This window comes from Hyaena hyaena, unplaced genomic scaffold, assembly GCF_003009895.1.
Source record: "Hyaena hyaena isolate Hyena2069 unplaced genomic scaffold, ASM300989v1 scaffold_131, whole genome shotgun sequence".
Classification (NCBI taxonomy): Eukaryota; Metazoa; Chordata; class Mammalia; order Carnivora; family Hyaenidae; genus Hyaena; species Hyaena hyaena.
This window is the reverse complement of record NW_024080761.1, coordinates 111,946-131,200: the sequence shown is the minus strand read 5'-3', so window position 1 is coordinate 131,200 and position 19,255 is coordinate 111,946. Positions and strand designations below refer to the sequence as shown.

Here is a 19,255-nt window from a genome sequence, read left to right as displayed (position 1 = left end):
GACCCTCCCTTGATACTGACAAGCCGTGGAGCCTCTGTTGGCCACGTGAGCCTGCTCACAGGAATGATAGATAGGTTATGGGCAATCGATCATGGCCCGCTAAGCAAAGCACTTCTAAACTGATAAACTGCTCAATGCTCCTAGAGGACCGTTATTACAATGATCATCCCCAAATCAGCCAGGAAGACACAGAGAATCCGCTTGACACATCCCCTGTTTCCTTCCTCATCTCCCCACCTGGTCACCTGAACTCTACGCTGATTCATGTGGGGTTTTTCCTTTCCAGATCAATGGCAATGATGACAACGGTGTGCTTTCTGGAAATTGGAGTGGAAACTACACAGGTGGCCAGGACCCACGGAAGTGGAATGGCAGTGTGGACATCCTCAAGGAGTGGGAAAGGTCTGGCTTCAAGCCAGTCCGATATGGCCAGTGCTGGGTCTTTGCTGGGACCCTCAACACAGGTACTTTGCATCAGTGGGCAACAGTGGGGGGCCCCCAGGGATCATTTCCACAACAGCCTGGGTCCTCATACTTCCCCATTGACTTGCAGTGCTGCGGTCTTTCGGGATTCCCTCCCGGGTGGTCACCAACTTCAACTCAGCTCATGACACAGACCGAAATCTCAGTGTGGACGTGTACTATGATGCCTATGGGAGACCCTTGAAAAGGAGCAGTGATAGTGTGTGGTGAGTAGTTGACCCTTGCTGAGCACCAGCCCTGGGCAGCTTCTGACTGCGCAGCCTCTGGGACCCAGCTCCAAACAGGAGCTGGGAGGCAAGTTAACACAGCAACACAAGCTTTAGAATGGAAATGTGGGCAGTGCTGATTAGACATCTAGTAAGATCTAAAACACCTGTTCCCAGGGTTCTGCAAAGTCTGGCAGTCCAGCCCCGTGCCTTCAGATGAAGGGTCTGATACCAGTGAAAGACAATGGTTCATGGGTTCTGAGCAATTGCCCTGGATTTATAGGGTCCATTAGACCCTCTGTACTTCAGAACGATAGATGTTGAAGGTATTGCTTTTCCAGTAACAAATATAAATTTGTCTTATTTCAGGCAACTTGTATGATTTATGGGCCTTCCAAAAGGAAAGCAACACATTTTCTCTTAGGCATATGTACTTTTTTTTTTACTTTTTAAAAAATATTTTAATGTTTATTTATTCTTGAGAGAGAGGGAGTGTGCTAATAGGGGAGGGTCAGAGAGAGAGGGAGACACAGAATCTGAAGCAGGCTCCAGGCTCTGAGCTAGCTGGCAGCACAGAGCCCGATGCGGGGCTCAAACCTACCAACCGTGAGATCATGATCTGAGCCGAAGTCGGACGCTTGACCAACTGAGCCACTCAGGCACCCCTGGACAGGAAAACTTTGATTCGAATCTCTGTGGGTTGCAAATGTTGAAAGCTTTTAAACCTTGCCCAGATTTGCCTAAAGTAACAGAAAGTAGGGATCAGGTGAGGTGACCTGCCCAGTAGTGCCTGCTGATAACAGCAGCAACAAATGGTTTATTGAGCAATTGCTGTGTGCCAGGCACTTCTCTCGGTGCCTACACTCACTCTTCAGAAACGATGAGGTAGGCACTTTTGTCATTATCCCCATTCTATGGTCAAGGAAACTGAGACACAGAGTCAGCCCCCACTCAAACCCCAGGCATATAACCAGCAAATGGTAGAGCTGGGATTTCGAGCCCAGGCAGCTTGGTAAACTGTAAGGCACCAGAGAGATGCCAGACAACATTGCTATTATCCTGGGGTTACCTTGAGTAATCGAACACTGCTGACTTCGAGATTTTCCTGTTTGGCTGGATGCCAAGCAGGGCTGTGGTGAGATTGGATGCCATCCAGCCTGTGCAGATAGAGGGGCTGGATTCTTTGATTCACACTGTGGCAGCAGATGGTCCTTCTCTGTAAGATGGAACGCTATCTCAGGGCACCTGGGTGGCTTAGTCAGGTAAGTGTCTGACTTGATTTCGGTTCAGGTCACAATCTCACAGTTCGATTGGTGAGATCGACTATCTTGAGAGTCAGGCTCTGCACTGATAACCAGGGGCTGGCTTGAGATTCTCTCTCTCCCTCTCTCTGTCCCTCCCCTGCTAGCACATGTGCGTGCTCTCTTTCTCTCTCTCTCTCAAAATAAATAAACATTTTTTTAAAAAAAACTAAATGCTATCTCATGGGCTCAGTGAGGAGAAATGACTTGCCCACAGTCAAACTGTGAATTTGTGTCAAATCCCTGTCAATGGGACTCTCCCAAATCAGAGAACCTTAGGAGACTAGAAGGATCTTGGGGAGGGACCTGCTGATTCCATAAATGAGGGGAAAAAAAGGTTCGGAGAGAAGTAAGGGAGACATTTAGGCTCTCTACAGAAGTGTATGACTTTACAAAATTCCTTAACTTTTTTCTGCCTCAGTTTCCCATCTGTAAAACGAAGGGCTAGGTCAGGAGACCTCAGCAATTTCTTCCAGATCTTTCTTCGAATCACATTAACAGCCTCCAGTGGGGAACATTTTCTTCTAAGCCATTCTGCTGATGCTGGTGGTTTGGCTTAAGAGAGACAAGGTTCCGGAGTATTCACTTCTCGAGAATCAGGTTCCTTTGGGGTGGGGGCAGGGAGCTTCGTCTTGGATGCTTCTTTTATTCGGTTCCTTTCTGAGCCACTGTAGAGGAGGCCACCTTGTTCTGTCACTGAGCAGTAAGCAAAGGATTTGGAAGAGTATGGCCAAGGTTATCTTTACCTTGACATTTCTGGCTTGTTTTCTCAATTCCCTTGACTTGATTCTCCAATTTCTAGAGTCACAGACCTGACTCTACTTGTAGACTTCATATAGCTCTGAGATGGAAGGCACGTGGGGAGTGCCCCGCCCTGTCAAGGGGTGGGGGTGGAGCTGCCCAGTTCTGGGGAAGAGCTGTTGGTGATCACATGTCAGTCTGACTTGTTAGCTCCTGATGCAATCTCCCCATGGCTACCAGCCTCCGTGAACACTTAGCCACCCCAATGTGCCTCGCTCAGACCTGCAGCAGGGAGATCAAGGCTCCAAGGATGGCCTGGGCTCCAGAAAACATGATTAAGTGTGTACCCTGTGCCAGACCCTGCCCAGGGCCCCAGGCACCAAGAGGAGTGAGATGCAGAAACTGTGCCGGAGGAGCTCACAGCTGCATGAGAAGACTGGCAATGACAGAGTAGAAAAAGTCAAATAACTACATGATGTGCACGGTTCAGAGATAGCACAGATGTGTGGCCGGCACTGTCTCAGGAAAGACTTTTTGGAGGAGGTGATATCTGGACTGCATTTAGGACAAATGGGAGTTTACCAGTGGAAGGGACAGGGCTTTCGGGGTCCCTTTCTAGACGGGGTCTCCTGACCCCATGAATTCAGCATAACTCAGATACTATCGCTAGGGCAATAGTTTATAAACTTCCAAGATTACGTTAGACTTGACTTAGGTGGAGGGAGATAGGGGAATTCACATCTCTTAGTAAATGTATCAGGTAGTTCTGTTACATACAGGGTGTCCTTTCCTTGAGCCCCTCCTCTTCCTGAAACCCCTCGAGACTGGAACAGAGCCCAAGGTTGGGAGGTAGGAGAGGGCAAGGCACACAGTCAGAAACAAACCAGAATCTCCATGGTGGTGCCCTTGGGCATTTGCAAGGCACATGCATCCCAAGTAATTGTGAGTAAAGTTCTGGCTTCCACATGAGGGAGGGACCAGGATGTATCTGTTATCTGCTCCGTCTGAAATTCCTGCCTTGCAAATAAATATTAAAATACAGCAACTTACTAATTTTTCATATGGTCCCGCCCTTCCCCTAGGTTTCTCTGCCAGGAACTAGACGAACGTGAAACTTGGTGTTCTGACCACCGTCCCATCCCCGTCCTGTCCCTTCATCACCTTGCACCCCCTGCTTTCTCCTCGGTGACCTCTCCTCAATCTTGGAGGCCCCTTCAACAACACATTTTGTGGATCTTCCTAGCAATAATTTTTATGATGACTCTTCTTCCTCACAGTTACAGGCAATTTCAGAATAGACGAAGAAATTGAAGTCATCTGTAATCCTATTGGTCACACACTTTTACTATTTGATAGTTTTCCAGCCAATCTTTCCTCCATCAGTTGCTCTTGTTTATGGGATTGGGATTATCCATTTTACGAGGCAGCTACAAGACAAAGCATATCATAGGTGCCTCCTCCTTTTCCCCACGCCTGGAAACCAACCTCACTGTTCTGTTTCTTTCTTATTTTGTAAAAGTCCTGTGCTTTTGTCAAAACATTACCCCTTCGTCTTTTTTCGTTGGCATTTTCCCTTCATCTTTAAATAATCTTCAAAAATAAGATTTCAAGTGTATCAGATTCCACTTATGGTGGGACGATCATTTCTTTCCTACTGTTACTATTACTAGTCCTTATTCCCTAGGTGACCTATCGATTTCCCTTCTTTTCCCTGTTATAAATAACACAGTAATGGGCATTCTCGGATGTAAATTGTGAACACGTCTGTTCACATAAGAAAGATTTCTGGAAATGGCATGCCCTGGGTTAAAGGGGATGGACATTTTAAAGGCTTCTGACATCTATTGCTGTTGCCTTCCAGAAAGATTGTGATGACCTATGTTCATTGCAGTAGTAAAAAGAGTGTTCTTTTTCCCCACTCATATTCTTGCTCACTATTATTCTTACTTATCTGTTTGTTCATCTCTTATGGCCTTTTCCCCTCGTGCCTTGGTTTGGAGCTGACTATACCCTTTGTTCCCTGCAGGACTAGCACGGTCATGCGGCACCCCATAAGTACTTACGGGGCTCAAACTCACAGACCGTGAGATCATGACCTGAGCCGAAGTCGGATACTTAACCGACTGAGCCACCCAGGCGCCCTGAGCCTGGACAATTTCTGCTGGTCTATCTTCAAGTTTACAGAACTTTTCCTCTGTCCTCTCAATTCTGCGAGTAAGCCCATCCATTGAGGTGTTTAATTTAGGATATTTGTCATTTTTCCGTAGAGTATTTCCATTTGGTTCTTTCTTTCTTTCTTTTTTTTAATAGTTTCTCTTGCTCTGCTGAAAGTTCTTCACTTTTCACTTGCTATTGCCCTGTTTCCCCATATTTCACTGAACCTCGTTACGATAGCTACTTTGAAGTCCTTGTCTAATAATCCCAACATCTATATTATTTTAAGGTTACTCTCTGTTGTTGCCTTTTCCGTTGAAGAATAGGTCATGTTTTTCTGGTTCTTCGTACGTTGAGTAATCTGGGACTGTATCCCGGGCACTGGGTATGTCTGGATTCTGTTATTTTATTTCAGCAGGCTGCCTGGGGTGGGTCCAAACTGCAAGCCCCGTCTCACCCTACGGCAGGAAATAGCTCAAATCTCAGCTCACTTCTTTTATCTTTAGCCAACTGCTTGCTGTCTGCTATATACATGCATGGGTCAGAGTCACCCAGAGGCTTGGGCAGAATTTATATACAAAACTGGGCTTTTCTTTCTCTGACTCCTTCTCTTCCAGGGCTTCTCTCCCACTCTTTAGTGGCCCTGGTTGACCCAGGCTGTTTCTTGGCTCCTTGGGTCAGAAACATGTGAGCTATCTGTTGGAGTTTTTACTGCCCTGCACCTCACCCCAGCTGTGGTCTGACCTTAGGTCAAAGTCACCAAAAGTGCAATTTGCCCCATACTGGCTCCTTCCTCCAGGTTCGAACTTCTTCCCAAAATCCTCTGGTTTTGTTCACTCCCAGGTAGTCGTCCTGTCTTTTTGATTTTTGTTTTGCTTCTTTTTGTTGTTTTTTTTCGTTTTTTGTTTTTTCCTTTCAGAGTTTATTGTTCTCTGCAGAAGGGACAGTGTACAAGGAGGTTACTCCTCCATACAGAAAACAGAACTACAGTTTGCTTGTTTGGCTGGTATATGCAAGTTTAATATCTTTGCCTACACATTTATCAATCTTTTCCTTTATGGTTTCTGAGTCGGCCCTCTGCCTCAGACTCTCTCCACTGCACGAGTATAAAACAATATGCTTCCAAGTTGAATAGAAGTTGGATTCATGTCAGACTTACAGCTTCTTCTAGTCGGATCAAAGCTGCCAAAGCCAATGCTAACATAGCTGCAGTGGACGTACAGAGGACAGGAGAGGGCAGAACTAGGGGGGGCGGGGAGGGGTGACTAAGCCATTGGCTAATTGGCGACCCCTGGACACACGACTGAGACACACAGATTGGGAGACGAGGGGATGGCGTTGATGAAGAACCTCTGAGCACTGGCAGCCAGACCTCAGTCCAGAAGCATGTGGCTCTTAGCCAGACCTGTCACTCTTGCTGTAGCCCCATTTATCTTCAGCCGACGTGAGATTCCAGAAGGACCCACAGAAGAAGCTGTGTGGGTTTCCTTCGCTTGGGTGCTTGCTCTAACCCAGAGCCAGCCACTCTGCTCCTCAGAAAGCAGTAGAACATCGTGGTCAAGGCCTCAGATTTGGGGGTTCGAGATGCCTGGGTCCAAACTTTGACCGTACCATTGGAAGCTGCTTAACATCTCTGAGCCTCAGTTTCTCCTTTTATGAGATTGGCATTAAAGCACTGGTTCCTCGTGCTGCGAGGACTTATGTGAGACAGTGCTCGGCAAGGTTTAGCATGGGAGCCGGCACAGAGTAAGCTCACTCGACAACTACGGGCACCGCCACTGTCAGGTGGTAATTTGTCACCTCCTGCTGTGTGGCCTTTGGCCGGTTCTGCAATCTGTGCTTCTGTTTGCAGGAATTTCCACGTCTGGAATGAAGGCTGGTTTGTGCGGACTGACCTGGGCCCCTTGTACAATGGATGGCAGGTTCTGGACGCCACCCCCCAGGAGAAGAGCCAAGGTAACCCTCTAGTGGCCTTGCTTACCACTCCCTTCTCTGGGTTTCAGCCTATGTCCTGGCCTCTCAATTCCGGGCACTGGTGGACAGCAGCACGGGAAAGCCCTTTGAGTGCTCTCCATCTCAGGAAGGCTCGCTTGATGGAATTAAAACAAAAATATTTTCAGAATAGGCTTCCTGTCCCAATTTCACTTGGCTCGGGCTGCTCCTTAGATGAGTGGCTTCCCTGCGCCCCTGCGACTGTTGTCACTGCTGTGGAGGCCCTGGCACGTGCCAGGCAGCCAGGGAAAGACGCCACGCTCTGCAAACAGTGATTTCCCCACACCGCCTCTAGGAGCCCATCCCTCTCAGCACAGAAGACTTCTGGTCCCTGTTGCCCTGGGATTTAGCCCAGAGTCCCCTGCTCAGCTGGAGGCCTCGGTGATCAGGGCTCCCAGCACCTCTGTCCCTTCCAGCATGTCCCTCCACCAAGCCAAGCTCTCCTCACGCAGGCTGGCCCCGTCCCTGTCCTGGTGCCCAGAGCTTTGGCTCCCACTTCTGGCCTCGCTCGCCCTTTGAGCCTTGAGCTCCAGATGCTCCAGGAATCTTCCTTCTTCCCACTTATGACTTGTGGGGCATGTCTTGTTTGCTATCTTCATTCTGAGTATCAAATGAAACTGTATCTTATGGATCTACATCTACTCCTGCTCTATCTGATCTACTTGTCCCAAGTGTCAGAGGAGCAAGTGTCCTGTGAGCTGAGTTTAGGGCATTCTTCCAGGAATAGGGGGTGAGGGCTTGGGAAGGTAGAAAAGAAGCAGCCCTGAGGACAAGATGGCGAGTTTTTCTCCTTCAGGAGGCAGCGAGCGGGTCAGCGGCCATCTCGCACTCATGGATACAGGACAGGCCAGTCTTCTATAGAAGCGTGGTCTGAGCAGGGCGTCACCACAGAAGATAACAGTACCCCCAGGGAGGGTCTGAGCCGAGTGCCAAATGAGGCAGCCAGAGCTGAAGGAGCATTAGGGGATAGAGGCAGTGAGGCTGTGTCGCCGTGGGGGGCCTCCCCGGGAGCGGGCTCTGGCACACGGGGCTGGCTGTGGCTCGCGTCTAATCTCTGCACCTGGCCACCAGGGGTGTACCAGTGTGGCCCCGCGTCGGTTTCCGCCATCCGGGAGGGTGACGTGAACCTGGACTTCGACATGCCCTTCGTCTTCGCGGAGGTGAATGCCGACCGCATCACCTGGATCTATGATGTGCACAGCAACAGACAGAAGCAGAATTCCTTGGACACTCACAGCATCGGCAAGTACATCAGCACCAAGGCGGTGGGCAGCAGCTCTCGCATGGACATCACGGAGAAGTACAAGTATCCAGAAGGTAGGCAAGGCACTGCCGGGACTGGCAGTGGGAAGACGGCTTCGAGGGGGGAGAAGGGGAAAATTCCTCACCTTCTCCTGTGCTCTCAGCCCATTGAGCCTGAATGGGAGGACTCCCTGGCACCTAACGCCCAGCTCCTCTGACTGTTTCCAGTGGGGAGGGAACCATCACAGGCAGACACGGTGCGGGTGGAATTTTGCCGCAGGGCACGGCAGCTGACAGTGGGGCTCCTCTCCAGCCGAGTCCCTTTCCCACACCTGGGATGACAGCCCTGTGATTGGACATCACAGGGAGAAACGCGACTCCCATGAGAGGCTGTCCAGGGCTTGAGGAGAAATTTCTAGCCTCCAAGAAACACAGGCAGGAAACACTATCTGAACTAAGAAATGGTGGGGCGCCTGGGTGGTTCAGTCAGTTAAGTGTCCAAGTTCAGCTCAGGTCATGATCTCAAGGTTTGTGGGTTCCAGCCCTGCGTTGGCCTCTGTGCTGACAGCTCAGAGCCTGGAGCCTGTTTCAGATTCTGTATCTCCCTCTCTCTCTGTCCCTCCGCTGCATGCACTGTCTCTCTCTCTCTATCTCAAAAAAAATTTTTTTAAATTAAAAAAAAAGAAAGAAATGGACAAAGTCCCCAAAGATGTGGCCCCATGCTCCACACGCATCAGAGGCCCCCCAGGGAAGCCTTAAGCATCCCCCATGACTCACTGGGAAGGCTCGTTGCTACAAAGCTGCCTTGTGCAAATTACATTAGTTACTCTAGTTTGGAAGCTGCTTTGGAGTCAGCAGCCGATCTCATTGGGGCTTCTCCAGAGTGACAAAGTTCCACATGTGAAGGTGATGTTCATTTGTGGAAACAGCCAAGAGTGAACGAACAAAGGCTCTAGCAAGCCTGTTACTCCGTACGAGGTCACAACTCTCTCTCTAATGTGTTTGGAAATAGACACTTTGGTTGATCCCCACAGAACACAGATGCTGGCGGTCAAGAAAAGTGCTCTCCTAAAGGGACCCAGAGCACGCCCTAAAGTGAACCCCAAAACTGACAACTGCTGGCTGTTGGTGTCGGCTGCAGTTTACGAAAGAGGAAAGCTGAGAGTACCGGAGACGAGGTTTAATCCCATGTCTGGGAGCCCCTCTGGGTAGTAGTATTTGTGGATATTTGGAAGCATAGGCCTGGGGTAATGAGATCGGTGGCCTCAGTTTGGTCCCCAGTCTGCCTCTGCAGGTCATCCCCACATCTGGGATCAGACAGCCCTTCTGTCAGTCAATAAACACATAGTGAGACCCAGCAAGTGCCCGTTCTGTGATCGGCTCTGGGGAGGCAATGAGCGACACAGTGGGTGGGGCCCCTGCCCCCCCTGAGCTCATAGTCCAAGGGGAAGGGAGATGTAGGAGAAGAATTTTTAACACTGTCATGATGTAGAAACGAGTGTAGGGGCCAGGGGATCGCAGGTCAATTCCAGCCGTATGCTTATAACCAGGAGACCTCATGCAGGAGACTTAGGACTTCTGGTCCCTGGCTTCCTCACCTGTAGCATGAGCACAGCAATGCCTGTCTTCAGTAGGACTTGAATGAGCTCGTGCCCAGCAAGGGCCAAGTGCAGTGCCTGGCACAGTGCAGATGTATTAAATGGTGGTGATTTTTATCAACTTGGAGATCTGTCGCTTCCCTGGAAAAGTGACCTCCCAAGGTGCATTTTGAAGTGTACTTGGACATATGTTCTGTGGATTTCCTTACCTTGCTGCCACACCTTGATTCTGCTTCCTGAGGAGCTCTGACAGTCCCAGCCAAACCTCCGAACCAATGGAGAAGGGCTGGGCCATGGCCCGGTTGGGGTGATTCCACACAGGACTCTTGGCAGTGCTCCAGCCTCTGTGTGACAACAGAGCCTATGACCCTGCTTGCTGTTCCCGGCTCTCCTTACCTAATGATACCAGCTTGTCTCCGAGGGCCCCGGGGAGGAAAAGCTCATAAAACGGGTTGCTAAGCATTTGCGCAATGGCAACACCAAGGGAGAAGACGGTAGCAGGAAGCTTTGTCTTGAGTAAGCTCAGCAGGTGACCTATATAGGTATCTGGGCTCTGAGCCTCATTGTGCAAACACGCCTGCTTTGAGGTCTTGGGGACAGAAGGCTCAGCTCCCGGCACAGACATCAGCCCTGGGTGTGGACTTACAACCCTGCTGGAAGATGGGAAGGCACCAGAAAGAACCCAGCCCACCAGGAGCTATCAGCTTGGGTAATCTGGCTGCCTGTCTCCTTTTCAGTAGGATGTTTGGGGGTAACCTTGGACTACAGGTGTAGACACCTGGGGACAACCCCCTTCTACACCTCTAACCCCATAATTAGACCAGTTGCTTGGATCAGTTGCTTCTTCTCTTAAGATCTTACTTTTAGTATAATGGGCTTGGATGAGTTGGCCTCTGAGGTCTCAGCCAGTTGTTACATGTAACTTACGGGAAAAACCTCGCTAAGTTGTAAAGTGCTTACAATAAGTCACCTGGTGTCTTAAAAATGTCACAAGCTGGTCGGGGAAGATGGGGACCATAAGTATGGTCTACAGATATAAACATGGTAATTCTTTGTGTATGTCTGCCCGGGTTTCTGGAAGGTCAATACACCTTCTCCTTGATCGTGGGTCTATCTTCAGGTCAAGGCAGGGGGTCTTATGTGAACTGTGTGGTCAACACTGGCCCAGAGGCTTGGAAGTGGCTACTCACCTTAATGCCCAAGAGCCATGACCTTGAGTGTCACCATGGCCATTCTCGGGGGGCCATTTGTAGCATCACATTTAGCAATGCTCACAATTTGAGTCAGAGTCAGAAAATCCATCCTTTGTGTTTTTAAAGCCTGAAGTCTCGACAATTTAAACTAGTCATAAAGTGGAATCAGACCAACCATGGGGAATTCTTTTTGACATGGGCAAAAGTGCCACTCTTTGACCTCCAAATACCTTTAGAAACAAAGCAGAATAACATGGTGAAGTGGTTTGGAAAAAAACATTTTTTTAATGAAGCCAATTCTAAATCATAACTTTTTTCCCTCTTTTTGCTTATGAACTCACTCTTTTTTCAACTCCGTTTTTGTTACTTTTTCTTTTTTAAATGTATATTTATTCATTTTGAGAGAGAGAAAGAGAGCGAGTGTGAGAGGGGAAGAGACAGAGAGAGAGAGAGAGAGAGAATCCCAAGCAGGCTCCGTGCTGTCAGCGCAGAGCCTGACGTGGGGCTCGAATTCATGATCTATGAGATCGTGACCTGAGCCAAAATCAAGAGTCTGACGCTTGACCAACTGAGCCACCCAGGCGTCCCTGGTACTTATTTTGAAAGTATCTGTTTGTTCTCACAAGGAACCTTTTATCCAAACATAAATAAATAAGACAAAGAAAAGGAGCAAGCAATCTAACCTAATTAACCTGAGCAAAATATCAAGCCTTATGGTAATTTAGTGCCAAAAGCTGACGCTTTTTCCCTTCAGCTCCTTGGAAATGTGGGGCTGACTGGGAAAGCACCACAGACTGCCTGGGCCATGAGCCTCGCGTTGAGGGGAATGAAATGGAGCCCCAGAGAGAGTGGACACTTGCCTGGATCAGAGTCATTGCTGCAGCAGCAAGACCAGTTAGTCCCACGCTGCCTCTCCAGGTAGAGCACCATCCTTTGTCCGAGCTGCCTCCCCCTCTCTGAGACACGCCCCTCTTTTCCCACCACCCAGGTTCCAGCCAGGAGAGACAAGTGTTTGAAAAGGCTTTGGGGAAACTTAAACCTCACCCAGCTTTTGGCGCAACGTCTGCGAGACACGTGGAAGGAGAGGGAAGGGAGCCCAGCATCTCTGGAAAGTTCAAGGTCACCGGCATCCTGGAGGTGGGCAAAGAAGTCAACATGGCCCTGATACTCAACAACCTGACGAACGACATGAAGACGGTGACCGTGAACATGACAGCCTGGACCATCGTCTACAATGGCACGCTGGTACACGAAGTGTGGAAAGAATCTGTCACCATATCCCTGGATCCCAAAGAAGGTAAGTCATCCTGGGGTTGGCGGAGACGCCACGCGTCCAAGGTGCCTGATATTCTTTCCGGGTTGGGGAGTTCCTGTTGGAACGGATTCAGCTGACTCAGAGAAGAGCAGCCCATGGTCGGTGTGGTTAAGCCTTGGGTTTTGAAGTTTTGAAAATTGTCACGGTGAACAGCGCACGTCAGGGCAGTGCCAACTCAAATCCGTCTACACCTTGGGGGAGGATGGAGGGAGGCTTTGGCAGTTAAGAGCCACACTGCAATGTCCCTTACAGGTACACCCCACTTTGCTCAGTGTGCAGAGAGCTTCCTTATATCCTCTCTCATCTGATCTTCTAAAATGGGTACATTTCAGTATCCCCTTCTGCAGAGGCAGAAACTGAGGCTTGGAGAGATTGTGGCCTTGCTTAAGAGATTAAGCTTCGTAATGAGTAAGCGGCAGTACCGGGGTCTTGGCCCTGGGTGTCCTGATGCTAAATCCAGGCCCACCCCCCATTTTCTAGATTGTGTGTCTGCCACCCCCCCACACATGCTGCACCCTCCACCCCATCGCTCCCTATTCCCACCCCACAATGAATCCCTTTTCAGATTTGCCCCTGGGAGGGTTGCAATATAGGGCAGGGTCTTAAACCTTGTCCAGCGTTCCTTCCCACACCGCATCCAGGAGGGGAGCTTCCTGATTCCCCTCAGCCACGATGGGTGTTCTTGGAGGCCAGAGGACTGGGGAGGAACAGAGACTCCTCTCCTGGGCCCTGGGTAGCGCAGACAGGGGAAGGGAGCAAGGCGGAGCAGAGAAAGGCCAGCGCTCTGAGAGGATTAGAACGCAGGCGTGCCCACATTGGCAAAATCCTCCAAGCTGTTATGAAAAGTTGGGACTTACAAAGCAGATTAACAAGGGTGGGGTGGCTATTTGCTTCACATAATAAAAATGGATTAATTACACAGCCCATCTTGAAAGAGCGCTGTCTGTAGGGAAACTGAGATGTGTTACACCTGCCAGAAGGCAGCATCCCTAGGAGCCTGTCTGCCGGCAGAATTTTAGATCAGCGGTGACGGTGACAAGGTGGAATCCCAGCGTTAGTAGAGGCCTTCCCCACTCCAGAAGCAATCGCCAGGCTGCTATCTCCCTTCAAAGCTCTAGGGAAGAGCTATTTTTGTGGGTCAAAAATAATTCACGTGAGGGGCGCCTGGGTGGCTTAGTCGGTTAAGCGTCCGACTTTCCGACTTTCGCTTAGGTCATGATCTCGCGGTTGGTGGGTTCGAGCCCCGCGTTGGGCTCTGTGCTGGCTGTCAGCTCGGAGCCTGGAGCCTGTTTCGGAGTCTGTCACTCCCTCTCTCTCTGACCCTCCCCTGCTCACGCTGCCTCTCTCTCTCTCTCTCTCTCTCTCTCTCTCTCTCCCCCCTAGAAATAAATAAAACATTAAAATTTTTAAACATTAAAAAATTTTTTTAAATCATAAATGTCCAAATCCTCAGCCTTCATTTTATTTCTTTTTTTTTTAATTTTTTTTTAATGTTTTATTTATTTCTAGGAGAGAGAGAGAGACAGCGTGAGCAGGGGAGGGTCAGAGAGAGAGGGAGTCACAGATTGAAACAGGCTCCAGGCTCTGAGCTGGCAGTCAGCACAGAGCCCGACACGGGGCTCGAACCCACGAACTGCGAGATCACGACCTAAGTGAAAGTCGGACGCTTAACCGACTAAGCCACCCAGACGCCCCTTTAAAAAATTTTTTTTAATGCTTATTCATTTTTGAGAGACAGAGAGAGACAGAGCATGAGCAGGGGAGGGGCAGAGAGAGAGGGAGACACAGAATCTGAAGCAGGCTCCAGGCTCTGAGCTGTTAGCACAGAGTCTGATGCGGGGCTCAAACCCATGAACCGCGAGATCATGACCTGAGCCAAAGTCGGGTGCTTAACCAACTGAGCCACCCAGGCGCCCCTACTGAGGGCTCTTTCAAGGGGGAGGTGAGTTGGACTCAGTGATGCAGGGCCAGAATGAGGGGTCAGGACGTCTTTTTTTTTCAATTTATGGTCAAGTTGGCTATAACATACAATGTCATCTTGGTTCCAGGAGCAGAATGCAGTGATTCATCACTTACACACAACACCCAGGGCTCATCCCAACAAGTGCCCTCCTCAATGCCCATCCCCCATCTCCCCCACCCCCATCAACCCTCGCTTTGTTCTCTGTATTTGAGAGTCCCTTACGGTTTGCCTCCCTCTTTGTTTCTATCTTATTTTTCTTATTCTCCTCCCCCATCCCCCGCCCTTATGATCCTCCTCTCGTCTCTGAGGCAGCAAGGAGCCATGGAAAGGTTTTGAAGTGGCCTGGACGAGAAGGAACATGATTTTGGAGGGCGGGGGGAGTGCTTCCGAAGCCGCGTCTGCCTGGTGTGTGGGGGTGACTCGGAGGCAGGAGAGACCAGCAGTGGCTCGGTGCCTTGGGGAGCTGTCACAATATAATCCCAGGCCATTAGATTTAGTCGGCCAATCCCTGGCTTCCCTTCCTAGTTAATGCTGTATTGTCATCGCTATTGTCATCGTTAGGCAATCAGCTAACATTTGTATGTTTCCCTGCCCTTGGACACTTTCCAGGATGGGAAGTGTCTCCAGCCCATCCTCCTGGGAGGCTGCCCAGCCAGCCGGAGTCCTGGTCCCTCCCCGGCCTCAGCTCTAGAGGTTGCACAGAACAGGAGCCTGTCTCCCACAGGGCCTGCAGGGAGGGCTCTGATAAGCCCTGGGCTGCAGACGTTCCTGGCCGGCTCCCGCCGCCTTGGCTTGGTATCAGCTCTGAAGGTTCCAGAAGTCCAGCCCCACTCTCTCTCACTCTGCTCTCCCTGGCTTCTCCTTCCAGAAGTACAGCATCCCATGAAGATTACATATGCTCAGTACGAGAAGTACCTGAAGGCAGACAACATGATCCGGACCACCGCCGTGTGCCAGGTCACGGACGAGGCTGAGGTGGTGGTCGAAAGGGACATCATCCTGGACAACCCCAGCCTGACCCTAGAGGTAAAGGGGGGTGAACGGGTGCCTCCCCCAGCCTGCCCAGCCCTACCAGCACCCCCAAACCACACGGCAGCTCTTCCCCCACTGAGAGGGTCAGGGACCCAGACCCAGCCTGTCTCCAGCCTCCGCCAAGAAGATGGCCCAGAGTTCCTGCTCAGACCAGCATCCTTGTTTCCGGTATTAAATAAGCGCATTTGCCCGTGGGCTTTGCTTCGGGTTCCAGATACGCTGCAGGCATCTTCTGAGACACAGCCAGAGGGGTTCCTCAACTCGATCGCCCACTCAGCTCCGAGCACCTGCCATGGTCTGGGCTGTGCTGGGCCCTAGAATCACAGAGACTCACAAGGGGTGGGTCCTGCCTGCAGGAAGCCCACAGCCCAGCCCCTGGCCCCATTTGCAGAGCGTTATCAGAAATGGGCACCACTCACTTGCGTCTCTTCACTTCCAAGACTCCAGAGTTACGCAATCATGGGCTCCTAGAAGCCTCCTCTTATGCCCCCATTCCCTGCCACTTCACACATGAGGAAACTGAAGCCCAGAGAAGAGAAGGGAATAGCCGTCACTGCCAGAGCCTGGGCTGGACCTCGGGGCTCAGAGCCCTTTCCAGGAATCCGAGTGCCACAGCCAGCAATAGCATCTTCACGGTGGTTGAGGATGAAGATATCTCTGTCTCTGGTTTTAGGGCTTGCTTTTGGCTGTGGCTCCTTCCCAGGAGCCCAGGTGTGTGTGTGGGGGGGGGGGTGTTGCAGGTCTACGGGAGGTTCCTGGGGCCACTCTGTCCCTTCCTCAGCACTGGAGCCTGTCCCTTCTTCTCTAGCCCCGGGGACGTACAGCTCCCACCCCCAGAGCCAGACAGCGCAGATCTGAGGGGTGAGGTGCTGGCAGGCAACGACAGACAGGTGGATGGACAGAGGAGACAGCGTCTTCCTGGGGGTTCCCACAGAGAACCTCTTGGGTCCGGTCTTCCCACATCTGCTGTATCTACTGTCTGCCCCAGCCGTCTAGACAGTGCTTGCCTTTTCTGTCCAATAACAATGCCACCGGCATCCCGAGCCCCAGATTTCTAGAAGAGTCAGATAATTGTGGCTGTCCTGGTCCCACCCCCTCCCTAAGCTGCTCCCTAGCTTCAGGGATTCCTGACCTCAGAGGACAGGGACCCAGGACACCCGCTCCCAGGCAGCTAGGCTGTGACTGAGCTCTTTTGCTATGCTGATTGGTCTAGACTGTGCTTCAGAGTGGGGAGTGGTCCCCTACCTCAGAAGGGCAGCCAGTGCATACTGGACAGGGAGTTTAGGGGAAAGCAGAGAGGGGCAGCCATTCGGCCCTTGGGCCTGACTTGGATCCAGGCCCCCCCATTTATCAGCAGCCACCTCAAGCAAGTCCCTTGATCTCTGTGTCTCCGTTGCTCTAACTTTGTCATAGTGATAATAAAATACCTCCCATTGCAGGGGTCACTTCCCCAGACAAGCCTTTCCTGCCGCGCCCCCTCTCCGCCCCGCCAAATTAGGCTCGGTCTCCAGTTACACACCCGACAGACTTCTGTGCTCCTACTTGATGGCATCTGTCCTAGTTGAAGTTATATCCATATTCGTGCACTTGATGTTGGTTGCGTTCTCCCACCGGTCTGTAAACTCCCCCTGGGGAGGCCCTGCCCCTGCTCTGGGCCCATCACTGGCTCCCCTGGTACCAGATCTTAGAAGCTAATCAGAATATGTAAAATAACCATGACTGGAGCAGGGCACTGGGCTCCCAGCTTGCATTTTTCCCCACTCGCAAGTCCTCATTGTCAGTGGGTGCTTGTCCCCCGTGTTCCAAAGCCTCTCCTGCTTCCCAAGGCATATCCAAGACCGTGTGTCCTCCCTGCAGACATGACGGACAGCTGAGGCTGGGAGGGGCCACTGGGGAGCAGCTGGTTCAGTTATGAAAACCTTCTGTGCTAAAATGATCATTTTTTAAGCGAAGGTAGTTCCCCACCCCCCATTATACTCCTTTATCCAGTATCCTCAAGCATTCTTAGAGCTTTAACTTTTAAAAAAATTTTTAATGTGTGTGTGTGTGTTTTTTTTTTTTAATGTTCATTTATTTTTGAGAGACAGAGGGAGACAGAGTATGAGCAGGGTAGGGAGGGAGAGAGAGACACACACACAGAATCTGAAGCAGGCTCCAGGCTCTGGGCTGTCAGCACAGATCCCGACGCTGGGCTCGAACTCATGAACCATGAGGTCATGACCTGAGACAAAGTCGGACACTCAACCGACTGAGCCACCCAGGTGCCCCTCCAGCTTTATCTTTTATCTTTTATTCAACACTGTTGTGCAATACTGTTGCTTTTGGATTTCCATATCGAGTGGTCTTTGTCTTTAAAGAGATTGTAATAACTTTAGAAAGGATCAGAATACAAGTAGGCTAGAAATGCGCCACCAAGAACTTTCTTACTTAGTCTTTTAAGAAGGCATCTGATCTCTCTTCTTTCGGACATCTTTGTGTGAATCTGCTCCAGACACAATCTCACCTTGACATCAACTTTCAGAGCATCACACGTTCTTACCTTGATTTGAAGGAATCAGTGTACAGCTCACTCAGAGCAGGGCACAGATTTTTAAACTCATGAGGGTAATCTGTATGCAAAGGTAATGATTTGAGTGGAATCCCACTGTCTAATCCAGCACACATTAGCAGCAAACCTTGAGGACGTTATCCTGTGGAATCAGACCATGAAATCTGAACTTTGTTCCAAAGGGCGTCTGGGTGGCTCAGTCGGTTAAGCATCCTGATCTTGAGTTCAGCTCAGGTCATGATCTCACGGTTCATGAGTTCAAGCCCCACCTAGACGCCCCGGGAAAGTACAGTTTCTAAGTTCAGAATGAAACAGTCCCCAGCCCTCTGAGCAGCTCACATGGAGTGGGGCCGTCCCTGGAAGTGGGGCTGCCCTTCCCAGCGTGACCAGGAAGAACGGCAGGGAATGTACAGTGCTCTCGACTACTACGGCATGCCGCCTCTCCCTCTGAGCCTGGGTGTCCCATCAGAAACATGGCAGACAGCAACAATTTCCTAGGAAGGCCCTGCATGTCGGTCTTCCCATCACCGAGTTGCCAACCCAGGCTGGTGGGCCCTCACCAAGTGTCAGGTGAGGCTAGCAGCCCATGCGCTGACTCCATCAACTCTTCTCCTCGCAGATGCTGGACCAGGCCCGGGTGCAGAAGCCCGTGAATGTGCAGATGCTCTTCTCCAACCCACTGGATGAGCCGGTGACAGACTGTGTGCTGATGGTGGAGGGCAGCGGCCTGCTGCTGGGCAGCCTCAGGATTGAGTGAGTCCCAGGCCTGAGGGGCTGGAGTGGGGTGGTGGGAGGGAGTCAGAGGGGGGCCTCCCCACAGCCGCCAGGGAGAATCTGCACGTGGGAATGCACATTTGCATCCAGTTTGGGGGGTTCCCAGACTTGAACTCCCGGGAAGTCCAGATCACCAGAGCTTGGAGCTCGTCCTCAGGGCTCTCTGTATGTAGGAGATCATGGGACTCCCTCCCTCCCCTGCTGAGGGGCCCCAAGCTAGTGGGGGGGGTTAGACTCGGGGAGGGAGCCAGAGGGAGCCCCATCAGCCCAAGACTTGAGGCTGCAGGGGGCCCATCTAGCCTGAGGTCCATGAGCCTTCTCACCGACACTGACCGTGCCCTTCCCCACCAGCGTGCCAACCCTACGCCCCAAGGAGCGGTCCCGGGTGCGTTTTGAGATCCTGCCCACCAGGAGTGGCACCAAGCAGCTGCTCGCCGACTTCTCCTGCAACAAATTCCCTGCAATCAAGGCCATGCTGTCCATCGATGTGGCCAATTAAAGGGCCCAAGGGGGTAACATGGCACAGGCAGGGCTCGCCTGTGGAGTGAGCCCCCTGCCCATGCTGTCCAGCCTGGGAAATCCACGATGTCCCCCAAGCCAGCCTGGATGGGACCCCTGGCTTCCAGCACATGCACCTCCCCACCCTCACCTCCACCCCCCCCATCACTCCCAGGCTGGGCTGGCTCCATCCCGGCCTGAGTCTTACTCACTTT

At 51.1% G+C, this 19,255-nt stretch overlaps 1 protein-coding gene across 1 annotated transcript in view; it reads left to right on the top strand.

Moving 5' to 3' along the window:
* Window positions 1-19,045, top strand: part of TGM3 (transglutaminase 3) — a 36,512-nt gene extending 17,467 nt beyond the window's left edge. Inside the window, exons 7-14 of the mRNA XM_039237711.1 lie at window positions 287-464; window positions 554-689; window positions 6,738-6,841; window positions 7,949-8,194; window positions 11,899-12,207; window positions 15,057-15,214; window positions 18,388-18,521; window positions 18,894-19,045. Coding sequence (XP_039093642.1) covers window positions 287-464; window positions 554-689; window positions 6,738-6,841; window positions 7,949-8,194; window positions 11,899-12,207; window positions 15,057-15,214; window positions 18,388-18,521; window positions 18,894-19,041 — 1,413 coding nt within the window. The 3' untranslated portion in view covers window positions 19,042-19,045. The remainder of the gene's footprint in view (window positions 1-286; window positions 465-553; window positions 690-6,737; window positions 6,842-7,948; window positions 8,195-11,898; window positions 12,208-15,056; window positions 15,215-18,387; window positions 18,522-18,893) is intronic.
* Window positions 19,046-19,255: the final 210 nt, after the last annotated feature.